This window comes from Rhinopithecus bieti, unplaced genomic scaffold (genome assembly GCF_001698545.2).
Source record: "Rhinopithecus bieti isolate Rb0 unplaced genomic scaffold, ASM169854v2 scaffold_865, whole genome shotgun sequence".
Classification (NCBI taxonomy): Eukaryota; Metazoa; Chordata; class Mammalia; order Primates; family Cercopithecidae; genus Rhinopithecus; species Rhinopithecus bieti.
This window is the reverse complement of record NW_016803288.1, coordinates 1,699,897-1,720,786: the sequence shown is the minus strand read 5'-3', so window position 1 is coordinate 1,720,786 and position 20,890 is coordinate 1,699,897. Positions and strand designations below refer to the sequence as shown.

The following is a 20,890-nucleotide window of genomic DNA, read 5'->3' as shown; positions in this document are numbered from 1 at the left end:
TATGAGCCGAGCCCAGACCCAGGGGATGCCGTTCCTTCATTTCCTGACCTGCTACCCTCTTGTGCTCCCCCCACCACTCATGGGGCTGGCTCTGAGACCCAGCTGTCCCCTCCTCGGTACTCTCCTTACCTCACTGTCCAGTCTTGTGGGAATCCGGACAGTGAGGTGGGGGGAAGTGCCAAGGGAGGCAGGGGAAGGCTCCAGCTCTGGGTGGCAGGAGGTGGCTGGGCCCCAGAGCAAGTCCCTCGCCCCCACCGCCCCCATCCTTCCCCTGACCCCTTGCCTTCCCTGAGATAGCCCTGGTACTCACACAGCTCAGACTGTCCCCAAATCACCCAGATACCAAGGACAGAGAGCATGGGGGAGAGGAAAGTGCCTTACCGCACCCCCAACCGCCACTGTGTCCCCGCCGGGGTGCACTGCCACAACTTCGGGCTCATAGCCGGGGTTGTCGATGCTGAAGCACTTCCTCTGATCCTTCAGCAGGACAATCTGCAGCACACACAGGCAGCTGGTCAGGCAGTCCAGCCCTTCGGGACAAAGCCCTCAGTGGCAGGAGGGGCGCGTCCCTGTCAGGGCTCACTGGAGTTGGGTTTGGCTCCGTCCCCAACCTCTTTGCAGGGCCACCTGGGGCTCTGAGCCACACCACCTGGACTCAGTCCCAGCCTTGTGACCCTCAGTCAGGTGGGGCAGGAAACACACCTAACTGTGACCATCACTGTCATCACTACATTACTTCCACTGCAGTCACCACAGCACCACCTCTTGGAAAGTCAATTGGCCTCTGAACTTTAGCTCCTCCAGACAGTGAGGGAAATAAGTGCACTCCACTGAACAGTGCTCCGAGGCATCAGGAGGGCGGGAGCACCCAGGGCAAGAAGGCCGCAAAGCAACAGTGCAAAAGTAGATGGCACACGGGATCCTAGGTTCTGGCTTCTTAGAACAAAAGAAAGAAACAATTCCTCAGCGCATGGTTCTCCTACAGCCCGGGGACAGGAGAACCTCGTGGTGCCCAGAAGACACAACACGGGCACCCAGCTGTGGAGCGTCCGCCTCGGACTCCAGCAGACTGGCAGTGGAGCTGGAACGCTCCAGTCTACAGACTCTGCTCCCCAATCAAGCATGACTCGCAGGGGTAGAAGGGCAGATGGCAGCACAGCACAGTGGCCAGGAGACTGGTGCCTACTCCCTGGGGCCAGGGTTGCTTCTCCTGATGCCCCAAGCCCACTGGGAAGCATGCACCCCTCATGGTGGCTGCCACACCAGAGGGCAGCCTCCGCCCCTACCCTCTGGGCTTCTGTTTCTGCATGGATTGTGGGTGGATCGGGATGAATGGTAGCAGCGCCCTGACTAAAACCTACTACCGAAGACGCATCTCTGTCATCTGCTTGGCTCTGGGGGTGGCCTTACCTACTCACAGGCGAAGAAGGCAGGCTTAAGCATTTGCCTGAAGCTTTGTCTAACATGAGACTTGAACCTGGTTGTTTCCTGATCTAAAATCCCAGGCCCCTCCCAGTACCCTCCTAACCCTTTGACTGGTGACAGGGAGCTCTGCAGAAAATTCTGACCCAGAGCAGGGGTTCCAGATGCCCTGGGAGGACTGGGTGATTAACAGCAGATCAGACAGAAAATGCCTCACAAGGAGGTGGAGGGACCTGTAGCCTGTCCCCCACACATTACAACCCTACCGGGGACCTTTCTAACCTCTTCGGTGGCAGACGCCTGCTGGGCCTGTCTGAACATCCTCGTGGGATCCTTACTCTCAGCCTCAGGTGAAAGGATGGCCTAAGATGACCGCAACTTTACAGATGAGGAAACCTGGGTCTGGAGACACAGGGCACTCCTCCCTAGGCCTCATCCCCTCACCCACAAAGCCCCATGTGCAGACCCCTTGGCTGGGAAGAGCCCTGCTGTACAGACAGGCCACCTGCCAGCCTTCTAGAACTCTGCTTTGTAGCGTTTCCCCCAGGCCCCGAGGCACTCCATGTGTGGATTCCCTTTGCACCTCCCCACCCCCACTGGCTGTCCAGGCTGTTTGCAATAATTACTTGGCAGGGATTTCTTATTATCTAGGACACAGAGAAATCTACTCTCCCTAAAGCAATTAAGTTCACAAGGCAAAGGAGGGCTGGAGGGTCCTGAAAACAGCTTTCTTTAGCAGGGCTCGCCACTCATGCCAACAGGTGCCCCTTGCCTTCCCCGGTCTACATGCCAGCGAGCCTAGGCTCGCCAACAGATAATATCTTCTGCAGAGCAGAATTCTGTATAAAGTGAGTCAGGCTTGGGTCTCAGGTGGCTTTGGTCCGGATATTCCAAAGGTGTGCAGGTGGCCCCGCTGTCTGGGGTGAGAAGCCAGGCTGGGGAGTCAGGTGCCACCCTTCTGCATGCGGGAAAGTACCAAGCTGCTCTAGGCCTCAGCCTCCTCATCTGTAGAAGGAACCAAGATGGTGTGAGGAGCCTTACATGTACTTCCTCACAATCACCTGGATCCGTGAGTGCTGGGGATGGGAAACTAAGGCTCAGAGAGGGTGAGGTAAATGCTGGAAGTCACACAGCTACAACGCAGCAGGGCTGGGATGTGTGCTGGAGCAAAGGCAGGCCCACCTCAGAGTCTCTCATAGACCTTACAGGCTGACGGGCACGCAGAGTTGTCTGAGGCTAAGAGACAAACCCCAGCTCTGCCCTCTGACCAGCTGCGGCCTTGGACAACCAACTTATCCATTCTGTGCCTCTATTTCTTCATCTGTACAACTGACAGGATGGCAGTGAGGATTAAATATGTGAGATCCCTTGGTGCAGTGCAAATGAGCGCTCAACCAAAACACTGACTAGAGCAACGGTCAAACGGGACACAAGTCAAATTCAGCAAGCAGGCACCACACAGCTGCAGGCTCCGACCCAAACACTAAGCCAGGTCCCTACCTGCCCAATGCACACGACCACGGCGTATCCCCCGGGGCCGACAGCTACGCACTTTGGTTGAACATCAAGTTTCACAACTCCTTGTCCGCTGTTGGAGAGAAAGGAAGCACATTACTGCGACATTGCAGCAGCTCAGTGTAGGTATGCATACGTAGTTACTGTTAAACCACAGCAATCTTGCTCCTTAGGAGAAGGCAATTCTACTGCCATCTATACTGGAGAGACTTGCTAAAATAAGGGATGGTGGCAAAAAAATGACCCATGACTTTGGTGCAGAGATTATAAATCATAATGGGGGCCTGGGTGGGGGGTGGGAAGGAGTGGTGGGAGGCAGTGAAGGGCATTGTTTATGCTCCTATTTATCTGTGGTAAGCTCTCATTACACCCAGATGTGGCTTTTGTCCCCCTGTTGGCTCAAGACTCTGGAGTTTACTGAGCACAGACAGAATTGAGCTCTGCTCCCCAAACTGGATGGGTAACTTTTAAGAATCCATTACCTGTAATGGGTGAAAATCATGTTATCTTTAGCCTTGGCCAATGCCACCAAAACTTGTCCTAGAAAGACTCAAACACACAAACTTCTTGAAAACTGAGATAATCAAGAGAATTTCTGTGTCACTGGGCCAAGTGTGGCATCCCCAAAGGCTCCGCAGCAAGGTCACCAGGCCAAGGCTGGCTCTGTAAGGACCTTGCCTGGGGTTACCTGGCCCAGGGAAGACCTTCATGGGATGTGTTAAAGAGTGGGGTCACCACAGGGCACTAGGAAGAGGACCAGGGCTCAGATGCCTGCACTCTGGGGCCACTTCCGCCACTCATCGGAAGGCCCAATTTATCTACAGATGCCCAGTCCGCCAGGCAGGCAGGGTCTGTGCAACAAGGACAGCACATCTGATAGGAGCTGCGTGCTGTATCCTGTGCCAGGCTCCCATCAACAGGCCCCGGGAGTCCCCATCTCTCAGGCAACACAACTTAGGCAGGACTACTGGGTCACAGAGAGGTCTACACAAGAAATGTAGGGCCAGAGGAGGGGTCAGACCTGGGTGTGGGGACACTGGATGTGCAGTAGCCTTGTCAGGGCCTGGAACATTTCCCTTTCAAGTCTCTCCAACTGCATTTAGGACTTCAGATCACTTGCAAACTGCTACTCTCCTAGCTCCACTGACTGCCAATCAAAGGCCCAAGAGTAAAAACAAACAAGACATTGTCTTTTAACCAGATCACTGTGTGCCCATCTCACCCTTGAGCAGAAGGGGAATGCTGTCTTGTTCTCAGCACCTGCCCTGTGCCAGGCTCACCTAACCCACAACGGCCTGAGGCAGGCTCCACTGTACCCGCCTTTACTGATGAGCAAAGGGAGACAGGCAGAGACCGCAGCAGGTTCCTGAAGAACAGGGCTGTGATCTGCTGCCCCTGCTTCCAGGGCAGAGTCCACACCTGGCCATCGTCTTTGGGCAAGAGCATTACCCAGACCACTTGGATCTGTAACACAGTGCTGGGCTCAGGGCCCAACAACAGGAGAACAATGCTGGGGACAGGGCGGGAGATGAAAGCAGCAGGTGAGGCATCCTCCAGAACAGGAACTGCTGGTGGCACAAGCCTCAGCAGGGAGCTGAGGCTCATCTGGGACCCCCGCAGACCCAAGCACTCTCACCTGTAGTCCCGCAGCGTGAGGCTGGTGTACCGCACGGTGTCGTCCATGCTGCAGCTGATCAGCTGCCCCGACTCGTCCACGGTCATCCTGGACACCTGGTTCGTGTGGCCCTTCCCAGCGAAGGAGTCGTTCTCCCCCGTCTCTGAATCCCAGTAATGTAGAGCAGGGTTAAGGAAAAGCCCAGCTCCCGGGACTGCTGGGTGTTCTCTCCAGTGTGGCTTCCGTCCTAAGATTCTCCGTTTACATCAACAAATGAGAATGTCATTGCAAACGGATATAACCATTCCCCCCTGGGAAGCCAGCAGTGTTCACTGTTGACATGTTCTTGGGAAGCGATATCGAAGTGTGGGTGCACACACAGGGACTGGGTTGAGGCAGAAAGGGAGCCATGCTGGAGGCTCACTGGGGACCAGAAAGCGGGGGAGACTCCAGGGTTCCTCTGCCACTAGTTATCGGGCAGGCACACCCCTCCACCCCCACATTTCTTTACGTTTTGGGGGCAGAGGGTGGCATGTCTGCCCTCCTCTCCCAGCACTGGGGGGACCTCCTTGGGTCCTGGACAGTCCCTCTGGGAGGTACAGCACATGCAGACCAGAGCTGTCCACACAAAAGGCAGTCTCCAACATGGCACGGTGCTCAGCGGGGGCAGCAGGACAACGCACAGCAGGTGCCTTCATCAGCAATTTGTGTGGGCCTCCCTGCCCAAGCACTCTGCAGATGGTGGCTCCAAGATTCAAGACAGCCCAGTGAGCAGGGTGTCATCAGCTCCAGGCCATGCAGGAAAAACACAACAGAAGCCCCCATCATCGGGGAGAAATCAGGACTCGTTTAAAGAAACCAAGACAAGGACTTACAAAGGGGACACAAACACCTCCAGGGAACATCACCGAAGGGCCACAAAGCACTTCGCAGGAGCTCCAGCCCTGGCTCTGCGGACCACAGGCTGCGTGACTCTGGGGAGGGCACGCCAGCTCTCTGGGCTCCAGTTTTCCTATTTTTTAAAAAAGGGGACCCAACGTAAGGGTGTCCAGGTGCTTGTGAATTCTAGGAATCAAGAATCCCACCGTGTGGAGTAGGGCCAAGGTTGGCGCCAGCTGCCACTGGCAGGGACAGTGGCAGCCCAAGCTCAGAGCCGTTAAGCCACACTCTCAGGGTTGCATGACAAGAAGGGACTGACCAGGTCGGAGCCGCCCGTGGCTTTTCCTCAGCCTAAGCCCTGGAGCTGCCAGGGCCCCATGTGCAGACAGGCCACCCCCTAGAGGCCATACTGGTCAGAAGAGCGTGTGGCTGTGGCTGCAGCTGGAGCCACCTGGCTGGCCTGGCGTCTGGCACCGTGGGAACAGGAAATTCTCCTCTAGAGCCAGTGGCTCCGGAGCCAGTTCTGTGAGTCAAAGGATATTAATGTGTCCGTCGTGGCTCCCAGAGTAAATGTAGGACTTGCCGCCGTTTTTATGCACCGTCAGACACTGGATGGATTTACTGTGGCCCTGTGGAGGAGATGCACCGGGCAGGTAAGCTGAGGACACACCGCCCTGCCCTCTGCCACCCACTTTCTACCAGTGAAGCTTCTGGGTAATGGGGGGGGCAGATGCCCCTCAACCCATGGCAGTGCAGATGTTCTGAGGCCCCAGTAGCCCCAGCTGCCTGAATGCATGGCCCACAAGCCCTAAGAAACCTTTCCAAAGCTACCCAGTCACCTACAGACCCTGCCCTTCATTCCCCTCCAAGGTACCTAACCCAGACCTGGGCCCAGACCTGCGTCTGACCAAGGCCCAGCACCTGAGCACCTAACGTGTGCAGACATGTGGCCTGCATCCAGCCGACTAGCACCCGTCAGGGTGGAAGCCGCAAGGGGGTCAGTCCAGGAGGCCTTCAATGGCCACACTCGCTTCAGGCCCTGGTTTGTGGGGTTTCTTCTCTCTCCCTGCCCAGGAGTGCTGGCCCTGCTGAGGGCAGGGGTCTCTCTGACCACTGTAAAAGCCCAAGGCTGTCTGTGAACACTGACGCTCCTACCCTGACCTCCCTGACTGCTACAGTGGAGGGCACACAAGGCTGGTCGACAACCAGACAGCTGCTTCCAGAGGGAGGCGTTTAGCTCTCAGTATCTAATCCTGGGACAAAAATAACGGCTGGGGTGCAGGCCCTTCATGCCTCTCCCCTGCAGAGGGAGGCCAGCCCCTTTCCTCTGAGCTCAGGGATTCTCCGCAGTAATTCTTGATCTCTGTAGTATGCCACATGTTGTCACAATATGGCATGGATCTTTGGAGGCAGGTCTCCTTGGAGATAAGTACACAAGAGTTACCAGTGGGACTGGAGAATGGGCAACGAATGCAGCTACTTCCATCTTTTCCACAGAGATGTGGGGAAAAATCATCACATGCCCCAGTAAGAGATGCTGAGCTGGGCTGCCTCCTTCCAATGTGGCGTCCCACCAGTCCCGCTCCTTACAGTGTGGACCTCAGACCAGCACAGCCCTCACCAGCAGGGCTCAGGCCCACCTTACTGCCAAATCAGAACATGCACTCGGCAAGAGACCAGGAGACTTCTGTGCATGCTCAGTGCCTGGAACTCACCAGAAACACTCCCAGCCCTGCCCAGAGGCCCACAGGTGTTCCTTCTGGAGACCTCCCTGTAAACTGAGTGCCTCTGGGGCGTCAGCAGCCAGCGCTTTTTAGAGCTCCCAGGTGGTTCTAACATGCAGCCTGGGCTGAGACGGGCTGCTCAACCCCACTGCAGCCCAGATCAGCACCGAACACCAGCACCAGCATGACTCACACAGGTGTGGCATTTGAGAGTTGGGACGTGGGGATTTTGATAACTGGCCCTTGGGGTTTTTTTTGGTGGAACGGTGGGATGGGATGCTGGTTGTTTTTTTGGAACATGAGTTTAGCCACGGTGGCAGGCCAGGTGCACCGGCCCCAGACAGTTGGCAGCAGTGGTATTAGAAGAGCACTCTCAGGGCAGCCCCACCAACAGACACGGGATGGCAGACCTGGGGGTTGACACCTGGAGAACACCGTCGGGGATGGCCCACGGGAAACTGCTTTTCTGGGCAGTAGCGAAGCCTTACTCACTTGTGTACAACTTCTCACCATCCCGCTTGGAGGCCCACTGGAGCATGGTCTCGACAAGAGCCCTCAGCTACCCCAGGCAACAACCTCCTCGGCCCCACGCTGTGCGTGCCTTCCTTTTTACACTCATCACCCTGGGCTGTGGGCCCAGCAAGGAGGCGCTCCCGAGGAACCTCTATCCTCAGGGTCACATCTAGTGAGCCTTTATGGTTCAGCCTTTCCCATCTCAGCAATGCTGCTGCCCCCACTGCCCCGGCACAAAGGAACCGTGACTCTATACATGAATGCTAAGGTGACCTGGTCCTTAGGAATCACACACACAACGTTAAGGAGGCCCGTTCCTCGTGGGCAAACTCCCCTGTAAAATGGGGATGGTGATTCTAGCAGCCCCTCCTAGAAGCTGTGGTGTGAAGGAGTCACCGACAGCACAGCACGCTGCTGGGTGCACAGGCCTGGGAGCTGCTCCAGGCTGGCCCACGCTAGCCCTGCAGGGTTCGCACCCTCTGCAGAGGCTGGTCCCCAGTGCTCCATGGCAGCAGGCTGCAATGGGTGAGGGAAGTGCTGGGGTTTGTCTCCCCGAGTGGCTTAAAGCAGGAGCCCGAGAAGGCTTGGCTGCTCGGATGAAGTGCATTGTCCACTTCCCTTGATATTGCAGCTTTGAATAGCAGGAGAGGTCACCCACCGTGGGCCACCAGCGCTGGGGAAACCTGACTTGGAGTTCCCAGCAGATGCAGTATGGGAAGCAGGGGCGGGTGCTGCTGTCAGATGAGGCCCTGAGGATACGGAAGGGACCCCTACTCTGGCTCCTGTCCAGCTGCGAGATTCCCAGAGGCATCAACTTGGCTGGTGTGGATGGAGGGAGAAGGTAGGACCCCTCCAGCCAATGGAATACAGGGAGCCTCTGGCTCAAGTGAATCCTTCCAGGTTAGGGTTCAGAAGCAGGTGCCTTGCTCCTCCCCAGGCTGGCATTCCGGGCCTCCACACCTGGGCCCCATGCGTGATTCTAACTCCCTTTCCTCCTGGTTCCATCGCTCCCTCATGCAACTCCAGTATCTCCTTCACACCATGCCCACATTCAAACCCCAGGCAGCGCCAAGGCCCAGGCCCAAGGCCACCTGCTCTTCCTCCTCCTCCTGCCCCTGGACCTCCGCGAAGCCCCCTCACCTGCCCTGGCGCTCAGTGAGCTCCTGCTCTTGCCTGCAGTCAGGTGAAGCACAGGCTGCACACTCCCAATTCAGGGAAGGCCGAGCCCTGCGGGAAGTAACCGCTCTCAACAGCTGGGGGCGATGGCCACTGCCCTGAATCCCTAGGCTCCAGCTCTTACAGTAGCTCAAGGGGAGCTTGGCACCTGGCCCACCACCATGGCTAAACTCATATCCCAAGAAAGCAACCAGCATCCCACCCTTCCACCAAAACCCCAAGGGCCAAGGAGGCTTGAGGACACCTCTCTAGCTTCCACCTGGCCTTCCCTCGGTTCCCCTTCCTTGCTGGCCACACTGGGCTCTTCCCTGCCCACCCAGGGGACAGAGCCTTCCCCAGGGCAGGCCTTACCTTGATGACGCGCAGGGGCTTGCTGGGGTTGTTTCTGTCCAGATAGTTGATATACCCGGACAGGGAGACACTGAGCAGGTGGTCCTTCTGCCATAGGCAGCCCAGCTGCTGGTCCAGAACCGTGGAGCCCATGGGAAACGTGCTGACCACGGAGTTCACGTTGACGTCCCAAATCTTGGAAGTTTTGTCCCCAGAAGCAGAAAGCAAATGGGTGCTGTCGGGACTCCAGCTAATCTATTCAGAGAAAAGCAGTGTGTCATGTGCCAGAGGACTAGACTGGAGAGACACCCCCAAAAGCAGCATGTCCACTGCCACTGTTTCTGAGTAGGACAGAAGGAGCCCAGAGGGGGTGGGACATGAGTGAGGCAAGGACAAAACCCGCCTCCAGGTCTCCTGTTCCAGCCACTACCTTCTCTTCACCTCACTGCAACCTTAAAGCTTTTCTGGGCAGAGGCATAAAACCGCCGTGACTTGTAGTCCCTCATTTCAAGTTTTTGTCCAACTCCAGATTGAGTATGGACGGACTGACACATGGACTCGGCCAAATTCCCACCACCAGGCTGGGAAACACACTCATACTCACGGCGTAAATCCCACCGTCGTGGGCCTTGCTTCCGCCCAGCGCGCACACCTTCTCCCCAGTCTTCCCGTCATAGATGTATATCTTCCAAGAAATAAAAACATGTGGGTCACGTGTGTGTAAGCAGTTTCTCCATGGACGGTGGCTCTAGAAAACGAGGGCTAACAGACTGAGCTCCCAGTGTGGTTTAAAAGCAGACATGCGTTTACTGGGCTCTGACGACACGTCTGCAGAGAAGGGGAGGGCGACGTCTAAGTTCTGCATGTCAGGACTAGCCTGTGGCTCTGAGCGGTCACGGGAGCAGGCAGACAAGCCAATCCCCGCCCTAAAACCCATCCCAAGTCTTACCTGGCCGTCAGCACTGGCTGTGGCAAATCTGTTTCCATCAGGAGAGAATCGCACACAGTTGACAAAGCGGCTGTGGTCCTGCAGGAAAACAATTACCTGCCTGGTGAGGGGCCACAGGCCTGACTCTAGGTTCAAGAATGCTCTATATGAAATACAGTCTGCTTGTAGCTCCAGCTGTTCATCAGTGTGAACTGTTAGTCCACTGGAAAATGTTCAGAGCTTAAAAAAAGGTCCCGGGCAGTCCCTCAGTGGAGGGGTAGGAGTCTGCTCCAGCCTCTCTGCCACGCTGACCGCTCTACCTGCTGGGAAAGCCGATCAGCCCGAGCCAAGGCAGACCGCCTCCAACTATGCACCCCTCAATGAGGTGTCCCCAGCAGCCACCCTCTTCTCTCTGGGCTCTGAAAGAGCTCAAGCCCCGATCCTTAAGCTTCATGATGGCTGAGACCAGTAGGCCTCTTCCTGGAGGCCCCAGCCCTGTCTTGCTCTGTTGCCCAGGCTGGAGTGTACTGGCTCAATCTCAGCTCACTGCAAGCTCCGCCTCCCGGGTTCGTGCCATTCTCCTGCCTCAGCCTCCCGAGTAGCTGGAACTGCAGGCGCCCGCCACCACGCCTGGCTAATTTTTGTATTTTTAGTAGAGACAGGGGTTTCACCGTGTTAGCCAGGATGGTCTCGATCTCCTGATCTCGTGATCCACCCGCCTCGGCCTCCCAAAGTGCTGGGATTACAGGTGTGAGCCACTGCGCCTGGCCAATAATTGACTTTTAAACAAAGTTAAACAATGATTATGACCCTCACTGAGAACAAGAGCCTAAGTGACAAAGGGGAAATGACATGAATTCCAGGGGCAACTCTGTTACTCGAATAAGGAAATGAATGCATTCTTTCCTCAGTCAACAAGAGTCTGTATCAGAGAATGATCCTCTAAACAAGCAGTCGCAAAAATGCCAACACCTGCCCCGCCCTCTCGCTGCCCACCTGCAGGCGGCGCTAACCCAGCAAGTGCACATCCAGTGCTACCAACTCTCGGCACAGGAAGGGCTTGCTGCTCAGTGGGTACGGACACTAACCTTCAGGAAAAGCAATGCAACACAAGGCGGATAACAGCGGATAACCTGCCCCATGCTCTAAGTAAATCATGGACTTAATTTTAAAGCATGAGCTACCTGCGTGGGGGAACTGCATGTGTTTGATTGTGTAATGTTTTCTCTGGGACCCCGTGAGATCTTATTCAGAAATAGGGTCTTTGCAGATGCAATCCAGTTAAGATGAGGTCAATAGGGCGAGCTGTAAATCCAGCAGGGTTTGGTGTCCTTGTAAGAGGGGAATCTGGACACAGATAAAGAGTTGGAGTGAAGCTGGAGGCAGAGATGGGAGTTCTACTCACAAAAAGTAACCCCCAGGGCTGTCAGTATCTGGGAAAGACAAGGACTCGGAGGGAGCGCGTCCCTGCCCACACCTTGACTACAGACTTCTGACTTCCAGAGAACAAATTTCCATTGTTTAAGGCACCCAATCTGTGGCTTAACAAACTTTGTTATGGCAGCTGCAGCAGACTAACACATGTAATCAATGCTGCCTCTGACACTCATGTAATAACCCACCAAGGTGAGCTGTGCCCATGTCACCAATGAGGAAACGTAGGCCCAGAAAGAGGAATCAGGTGCTGGGGTTCCCGAGGGTCACTCTCAAGGAAATCAATGTCCCCACAAAGTCCGTCAGAGTCAGCAGAAGATACAGACCCGGTTCAGCCCGGCAACGTCCCCAAGGCAGGCAGCTCTTGTGGAGAGGCCCACTCCCGACCCCAGAAATCTCTCTAGGCCCAAGAGTGATGCGACCCCAGAGCTGTGGTCCAAAGCAACCCTGGGCTTCCTGCACTTCAAAGATTAACCCATCTCCTTCGGCCGACAACCCAAACTTGCTTCCCTCTGGTGAGTCCTCCCCACTGGTCTTGGTGAGCTGCCAAGACCTGCTCACGGCTGGAGTAAGGCTGGACACAGGCCCAGCAGGCCCCGGCCCTGCACCTGAACCAGGACCTCCCACCTCATTGACCCGTGTTTTAACCAAGATGAAGGCCCGAGAAATCCCACATTCTGACAAGGGGAGTCCCAGTGCTCCTCGGGAGCTACTGAGGGCGACAACAGTCACATTTCCATCCCAGTAGATGAGCAGATTGTCCTCCCTGCCTCATTTCAGGGAGCGCTGCTGTGGGGCTTGTATTCTGTTCTATGACTGAAGGGCTCGTCCTCTGTAGGTTGTGGTCACCGCCCACAAGGAACAGGGATGGAAGCAGCAGGCTGGCTCATTCTGAACTTGGGCTCAGGTCTGTGATCAGCTCATGAGCAATGGGGCTGGCAAGCCCTTTGCCTGCCCCCAGCACCTAGGTGCTGCGAGGCTTGGCCGGGCAATGCAGTGCAGAACTACAAGGCATGCAATACCCAGGCGGGCCCAGGGCTAACTAGGAGATGGAATGGGGGACACGAGACTGCACGGTCGTCTCTGGCTCTGGTGCTAGAGGTCACCCTTCCTTGTGTTTAAGTGCAGTTTCTGCATTTTGCATCTTTAGTTCCTTCTGTACCTTTTCCCCTAGTTCTAAGGCTGGCCTTCTTTGCTTAAACGGTCTGTGTTGTAAGTTTTCTAGCATTTCCAGGTAAGTGAAGTTGGGGAAAGCAGTTTCCCCAGAAGGCCCAATCCATTCAGCTGCTGAGAGTGAAAACCAACTTTCCAGATGGGGCTCTGGGGCCCTCCAGAGATGCTTTACCCCTGGAGGGGCCATGGAGAGCCTGTGGGCAAATTCTTCACAAGAGAACATCAGGTCCAGAGCGGCGGGTAACGCAAGCCACATCACCTGCACAAATCTGGTCTCCAGTTTCCTGTCCAGAGCTCTCGTCTTAGCTGCGCTGGCCCCTGGGCCTTGGGCAGGTGCTCGGCAAGCCTAGGGGCGCTCCAACCCAGAGCCATCCCAGAGGTCAGATCCCTAACTCCGCGGGCCCATTTGCAACCCCCTTTCTGTTGTTACTCGCCATCAGGGAGCCATCACGCATTGAGGGCCGGTTCCCGCTGGGGTTAGCTGATGGGGCCCACCTCCTATCTGTGTCAACATGGCCCACGGTCCCTCGTCCATGTCAGCCCATAGGGTCCACATTCCCTGTGTCAAAGGGCCTCACAGGGCAGTTCTCAAGAGGGCTGCAGGAAGGAGCCGGCTGGGGTGAAGGCAGTGGTGGGAGGGCCTGAGGCAAAGCCCTTCCAGACCCCCTGTGGGTGGGGTGGACAGGGGTGTATGCACCACTACTCCTTCCAGATGAGGTCACACAACCTTGCCCATGACATAACCACAGCTTGAATCCTAGACCTCTGACCGGCACATTGAGTTCTCTCGCTGCCCAACTCTGCTTCCTCCACCAGCACAGCCCTGCCTTGCCGCTGACTTCCCACTGGCTCCTCCACGCCAGCCTGAGCTTCCTTGAGGTGCAGTGGGCCAGGGAGATGGCTGGGCCTGGCTAACCCCCTGGGTCCTTCTGACTGAATGAGTTAAGAACTGAGAAAAGAGCTCACTCCAAATGCCCGAATCACCCAAACCCAGATGAGTGGGTGGAACAGTGGATGCTGATGGCTCTTGCTACAAACTGGAGAAAACTATTCAGCCACTGTTCAATTCCAACCTGTAACAAGTGCCAATTTCAGTGGCTCCCTGAGGTTAAAACACGGACATTCCTACTCCAGTTCCAGGTCACAGAAGCGAGGACACTCCTGCTTGCCCAAATCCCAGGACCTCAAATCCGAGTCTGTGGTTCACCTCTGCCAGCGCCTCCCACAGGCTCTGGGAGGGTGGTGTCATGTGTCCCTCCCTTGCCCCAGAACCCAGCAGGGGCAGGGGAGGGGCCTGACAGTCCAGGGACGCAGATGCCCCTTGAGTAGCTCATCCTCATCACCTTTTCCTGCACCTCGAGCCAAGGAGTCCAAATGCAGAGACTGATGTCTGCTCCTGAAATAGCCCCTTCAAAGGGAGAAGCTGCAAAAAGCCCATTAACCAAAAAAAGCGAGGGCTAAAAATAGCCCTTTCCACAGGGAGGCCAGGCCAGTGAACAAAGAGGGAGAGGGTTTGGGGAACCTCCCAGGGAGTTCAGGGAGGTTCTGCCTCTGTCCCACCCCAGCCAACCAGCGGGGCTGCAGCAGTCTCTCGGTCCAGCCTCATCCCTGGTGGACACCCCACGGTGTCTGGTCCACACTCTCTTGCCTGTCCTCCCTTGTAGCCAAACACACAGCCAAGGCTGATCCGTAACAACAAGCCCCCCTCCCCACAATCCTCACTTCCTCCCACCAATATGTTCCCTTTCACCACTGAGGAAACGGAGGCTTGAAGCACTCAGGTCATAAATAAGTACCACACCCATGTCCACATCAGAGGACAGAGCACTACAGGCCCTAGCTGGCCTGTCTCTAGCACACACACGCTCATTACCTACCTGGTCAGCTCAGGAACCCTCTGGGAGCCCACCCCATTCCCCCCAGCCTCAGCTGACCCTGTACACAAGAGGACCACAAGCCCACCCTTAGGCTGTTCACATGCCTATGAGCTGGTAGAAGGGGACAGGCTCTCGGTCCCCATGCCCACCCCCACTCCACACAAGCCCAGCACGGGGCCTCCACGGCCCTTGGTCAGTGGGTGTTCCCAAAACACCTTTACACGGTGACCTGTGAAGCTGGCTCTGGCCCCCATCCTTCAGCCCACCCATCCCTCCGAGCAGACTTCCCTGCAAAGTGCCCTGGGGCAGCCTTGCAGCCCCAGCCCACTTAGCTGGGCTCAGGGGCATGAAGCAGCTCCCCACCCGCCTGCCTCTCCCATCACCCAACATGGGTCAGTTCAGTCACCATGTTCCCTGGAGAACAAGGACCATGTGAAGAGACAAGAAGCTCATCCTAACTAACCGTCCTTGAGCCACCTACTGGCCATGTGACCTGGGCCAGGTCACCCTCCCTGCTGTCAGCCCCCAGTTCTAAGGAGTCAGCCAACAGCCCAGTGAAGAGCAAGGCCAGCCAACAGGAGGGGTGGCGCATGCTGAGGACAAGGGAGGGGGTCCTGTGTACCCATCACAGGGGCATGGCCCAGGCAGCCACCATACATGCCAGAAAGGCTGAAACATCTGCTCTCTGCCCTGTCTTGAGTAAGGAAATAGGAAAAAGAAAAACCACCAGAAACCTTGCCTGTTTAGAGCTCAAATTTTCCTTATCTATCAGTAAGGCAGCACTTCTGATAACAGCCACAGCTGAGGTTTCCTGCCCTGCTTGGCTCCAGCCTCAAGTAGGAAAACTATGTGAGGTGCCAGGCCCCCACAGGGCAGAGGCGATGGACAGAGGGAGCAGCAGAGGCGACGGAACAGAGGGAGCAGCAGAGGCGACGGAACAGAGGTAGCAGTGGCACCCTAGCGAGGGAACCCAGGAGTCCTCTGTGCTGAACATTTTCCCACCTAGCATCACAGCTTGTTAGATCTGGCAGTGAGTTCTCAGTTCCACAGCATAAGGCTGAGCCCCCAGGCCGACATGCTGCTCTAAGTAACCATTTCATGAGACACAAACTATCCGGCGCACCAGCAACTCCTGGGACCTGGGACATGGACACAGCTGTGAGCCACACTCCAGAGGGGGCGTGTGGTGATCAGAGGGCGCGTGTGGTCATCCTAGACCACCAACTGCTCACCCGACTGGAGGAAGCAGACAGCCAGAGAGGCAAAGAATCTGGCCCAAGTAACGCGCATGGCGAAGGCAGACAACAGAGAGAAACTCAGTGGGGGCTTTAAACCCATCCAGGAGTACCTATCCCAGCAGCCTGCCTAGCATGAAGACTTCCCCATGGGTAAGATGGGGGGAGGCAGGGAGATAGTCTCGCCACCCTCCCTTTTTCAGGCCACGGTCAGACCCTCCGAGGGGAACCTACCCCTGGGTTCACAGAATGCCAGCACTGGAGACCAAGACTGCTGTGCCCAGTCTCGGTCTCTTTTCAGAAATGTTCTCCTGAGATCCCGGGAGTTACTTCTGCAGGTCACCCACCGAATCTTCAATGTCACTGGGTAGGGATGAGCCGGCACCTGGGCCTATTCCAGGTCAAATGTTCCTCCACCCCCATCTTCCCGGAGCCTCACTCAGGTTCAGGCAAATGAAGACCAAAGCTGGGCTACGGTCCCTCAGGAAGAGGGACACACAGGGGAGCCTGGCTCGAGCTGGGTCGGGAGTCCACACTTGCTCTGCACAATGGGCTCTTCAACAAAAAGGAAAAGCCATGTGACCCCCGAACACGGGCCAGCGAGATGAAGGTGGCCTCCCGGACTCCACAGGCAGGGCCCCTCGTTTTCCTCGGAATTAACTCCACAGGAAGGGTCCCTCATTTTCCTTGCGAATAACTGCTTGCATTTCAGCTCAAGCACAGCGTCACGGGAGTTCTGCTTCAGCTTGTACTGAAACACCTTCAAAACATGCCTTGTTCCTTTTCAAGGCAGCAGCTCCAACTCGACCCAGCTGGTCCCTCCGCAGTCGTATGCCAGTCCCTCTCCCACCCAGGTGACTAGGGAAGCACCTACCACCCCACCTCTGCACCCCCAAGCTCAGGCCAGTTTCCTGGTCCCGGCCACATGGGTCCTCTGCAGGGAGTGGGTGGGGAAGGCGCAGATGAAGACAGGCCCGAGCTGCCGCCACAGCCCAGCGGCTCATTCTCTGGAGGGGAGAGGCAGCAGGCAAGGCCACCATAGCCCGAGCGCTGGTGCCGAGGCAAAGGCAGCCCAGACCCAGTCGTCATGGGCTGTGGAGTGAGAGATCTGGGTTTTGAAAAAAGACACACTGCTGTGTGGATTCTACAATAAGTAGAACTTAATTCCCTCTAAAATAAAAAATGCCCACATATACTTGAGTTTTAAAAATCTTTTACTATAAAAGGCTCAATTAATTCCTGAGAACTTCCACATCCCAGGCTTTCCGACCGCATCAGAAGAGCCCACATATGGAAGGAAGCCCAGCAATGCTCAGCCCACCATGTCCTCAACACCGGCTGTGGCTGGGCCTCATGTTAGCACTCACGCCTCCTCTCACTTCCCCCAGCCTGGACGTGCTCCCTTTCTCTGGGGTTGGTCCTGGAGGGTACGACCACAGCTTTCCTCTGGGGTCTGGAGGGCTTAAGTGTAGATACACACCAAAGTGTATCAGCAACTCAGAAGGTATTCGGGGGCAGGTGTGGGGTCCCTGAGCACCCTTCCTGTCCTTCCTATGCGGGGGCAGTTGAGTCCGCACAAGTCTCCTGAGCATGTGGATGGTCACTGCTGCCTCTCACACCCTCCCTGCGGCTGAGGGTGCAGCATGGAAGGGTCACTGTCACCCTGTTTCCAGAAGGGCCCAGAGGCATGACTCGCCCGAGGGGGGCAGAGCCAGCTAGCTCTGTGCCAGGCCACAGCTTTTTCTATTTCTCCCAGGTCCTCAGGTAGGGCCCATGGTTGTGGGTTCCACAAAAGACTTCAAGACACATGGTGGTATCCACCCTGGAGCTGGGCTAGCTGGGGAGACATTCCTACCCAACACTCCTGGGCCAGGGCTGTGGGGTGAAGTCCTTTCTGAAGTTAGAAAGGACAACTAAAGAGAAAGAGTGTTCTGGCCAAGCCCCCAGGCAAGCACACAGCAGCCTGGTGAAGAAGGCAGGCTCCAGCCCACCCTGGAACAAACCTGAGCCCCCGACCCCGCAGAGCACCCTGTGCTGGGTTTAATGCACCGCTGCAGAGTGGAAATGATCCCTCCCGGGGCAGGCAAAGGAGCCCCCACCCACAGCCGGCTTCCGGCTACCACAGAAGCCTCTGAGCTGCTTCCTCCCGCCCTGGGCTGAGATGGGGTGTGCAGTTGACTCAGCATTACTCACCCTACTCTGCAGTGCCTCCACCCCAGTGAAGAAACATGGCCTGAAGCCACAGCCTTCAATACAGCTCCCAAAATAGCCAGGTCTCCGCTACCTACCCATTAGGCAGTAGCCACAAGAGTAGGGTCTGAGAGCTGCCCCGTGTTCAGCTGTAGACAGGGAGCCTCCCTATGCTCTCACCTGCCTGGCTAGGCCCAGCTCAGCCTGCGGCTCTGCAACAAAATGAAGCCTGTTTCACTACGAACCGGGCATCCTTGGAAAGCCCTCCTGTACCCTAAGCCAAGAACAGTCTCGGGAAATTCTGCCCACTTTGTGGGTCCTGTCTTCACCCTTTCCAGCTGCACTGTGCAAGCTATTTATGATTCATGGCATGACGTCACTAAAATAGACAGTGCTCCTCACTGAGCCACTTTAAGGATATGATCTCATTAGTCCTCCATAAGGCAGACAGTGAAACTACTGATGGTCCCAAGAGAAGGAGTCCCGAGACCTTGGTCCAATCTGCAAACACAACCTCCTCCAAGAATGTAAAAAAAAAAAAAAAAAAAAAAAAAAAGTGCATTTCTGGGTCCATTGTTCTCGTCCATCCTCAGCACAAGCACAAGTGGGATGGGGAAAGCCGGGGCAGAGCCGTGGGGCTGTGCTGAGACCGGCTGCTGGGCTCCTCCCCTCACTCCTACAAGGCTGGGGCAGGAAAATGGGCATCACAGATGCTCCAGACCTGCCAGGTGGCTCTCCTACTTCAAATTCATAGTCAAAACCCTCAGATGCTGCTGGGCCCCCGTACACCCCCATCTTGCAGTGCAGAAGGGAGAAGTGAGGAGGCTTGGCGAGGCCTGGGTGCCTGGGGTGGATGCACAGTGTGGGCCTGGGATGCTGCCAGCTACACCCAAAGCCTGCGGCACTCCAATGCCACATTTCTGGCACATTTCTTCCACACAGTATCTTTTAAGTCTTCTAACCGTTTGTCACTTTGCAGGCGTATCACTGCCCTCGCTGTCTCTAGGGGAGGCCCTCTGAGAGACCAATCTGGATGTCCCGCAAGCTCCTTTCCTCTGCCACTTTGGTGGCCCAGCTAACAGCAGGCCCCGCAGGCTCCCCTCTCTAATGAACACCTCCAGCCCCAGATGCTCGCCTGGTTACGCAGCCTCAGGGTTACCCAGCCCTGCCCCAACCCCTGACATGCGCACATTGTCGTAGGGCAGGGCCCTTCCTTGTGGGAACCATCCATGCCCAGCTAAGGGCCTGGGGAGGACGAGTGCTGGGTGGGGGAGTCCTCCCTCTCTCTGCACACCCCTGGGAGCCCACTTCTATCTGTGTATCATGGCATACGTGGCATGCGCTGTGGTCTCTGCCATCAGCACCTAAACAGGCTCAGCCTCTGCCAGCCTCATATACAAACCATAAATTTCACCCAGAAAGTGAAGTTCACTTACGCCAATTGTGAACTTGAACTTGAATGGGGGTCCCTCAAAGAATGCAGCGCAGTTATCATCGCTTCCCGTGGCCAGCCGGTATGGCCGGCTCTGCTTGATGTCCACACTGTTGATGACTTTGTTGTGTCCTGTGATCTCACCCACAGAAGAGCCACTATCCCACAGGAAGACTGCTCCAAACCTTGACCCAAAGAGGATGGAAGACAAAAAAAAAAAAAATCAATCCCAGAAGGTTGGTAAGCAATCTGACAGCTGAGCTGCCAGTGCACAGAGGATGGAGTGACTGTCAGCAGGCAGCTCAGAATGCCACAGGGACAAACGAGGGAAGCACCAGGGTTCTGGCTCCACGAGGCATTTGTCCAAATGACCCAAGAACAAAAGGGAGCAAGCCAGCACCTTCGGGAAGGGGTGGGTGTGTGTGTCTGTGGGGCCCCACGCCACAGGGCCCGGGGCTATCTTTATGGCTTCACCGCTCTCCTTACAGTTCTGTTGGGAGGGAACAGTTACCATTCCCTACAGGAGTGAGATGCCCTATTCTTGGCTGACATTCAACAAAAACACTGTTTTAGTTACTATTTGCTACTGAATAAAGGAATTAAGACCAACAGGAATGACTTGAAAAGCCATGGAAAAACACCTACCGGAACATGTATGAGAAAGTGCCTTGCAGTGAAGAACAGACATGCCACTGTCAAGTTCAAGAGCTTATGGCCAGCCATGGCGCTGCAGGGGGAATCTGACTCTCTTGAAGTAAAAAAACCTGGGTTCTAGCACTGACCTCACCAGTCGCTAGGCCCCTGAGGTCAGTAGCCACCAAGTGCCACCCAGCCAGCAGCCACTGCCCCTCCGTCTTCCATCAGGGACCCTTGCGGGAGGTGCCCAGCTGGAAAAAACAGTTCAGCCTCCCTGGCAGCTTCGTGGGGCAGCTGCTGCGAGGGACCCCACCGGAAGCGGTGTTGCTCTTTCGCTCCGTCCCCTTCTTGCTGCCTGCAGGTGGGCATGACAGCTGGGGTTCTAGGGGGCAAGGGGCTCAGGACGTCAGAGATACACAAGTGCTGGGCCCTGGGGGCAAACCCATTGTGATGTGGAGTTCTGCCTTACCTGTGGCCGCAGCCAGTCCTGACAGGGCCCGGCACCTACCAGGAGCTCAATCCTCACGAGTCCAAGTTAGTCCCGACATCAGCGCGTCCCCCTCCCACCAGGGTCATGGCACATGGATGCATGAGCCACGGGAACAGGGCAGGGAGGGGCTGAGACTAGTGACTCACTTCTCTCTTCCTTCCCCGACCACGGCGATCCTCTTACTGTCTTCAGTCCAAGCAATGTCTTTGATCTTCCCAGCGAAAGGCTGGTACTCATACTTCAACAAGTGCTCCTTCTGCGTGGTATCCCAGATCCTGAGCTTCCCAGACACATCTGTGGGGCACAGTGGCGGGGGGGGGG

The 20,890-nt window shown here is 56.1% G+C and overlaps 1 protein-coding gene across 1 annotated transcript in view; it reads right to left on the bottom strand.

Annotated features, from left to right (window-relative positions):
- WDR1 (WD repeat domain 1) overlaps positions 1-20,890 on the bottom strand; it is a 43,521-nt gene that overhangs the window by 4,140 nt on the left and 18,491 nt on the right. Inside the window, 10 exon segments of the mRNA XM_017872011.1 lie at positions 382-492; positions 2,923-3,010; positions 4,574-4,730; positions 5,973-6,060; positions 9,196-9,429; positions 9,779-9,859; positions 10,124-10,201; positions 19,448-19,628; positions 20,716-20,737; positions 20,740-20,863. Coding sequence (XP_017727500.1) covers positions 382-492; positions 2,923-3,010; positions 4,574-4,730; positions 5,973-6,060; positions 9,196-9,429; positions 9,779-9,859; positions 10,124-10,201; positions 19,448-19,628; positions 20,716-20,737; positions 20,740-20,806 — 1,107 coding nt within the window. The 5' untranslated portion in view covers positions 20,807-20,863.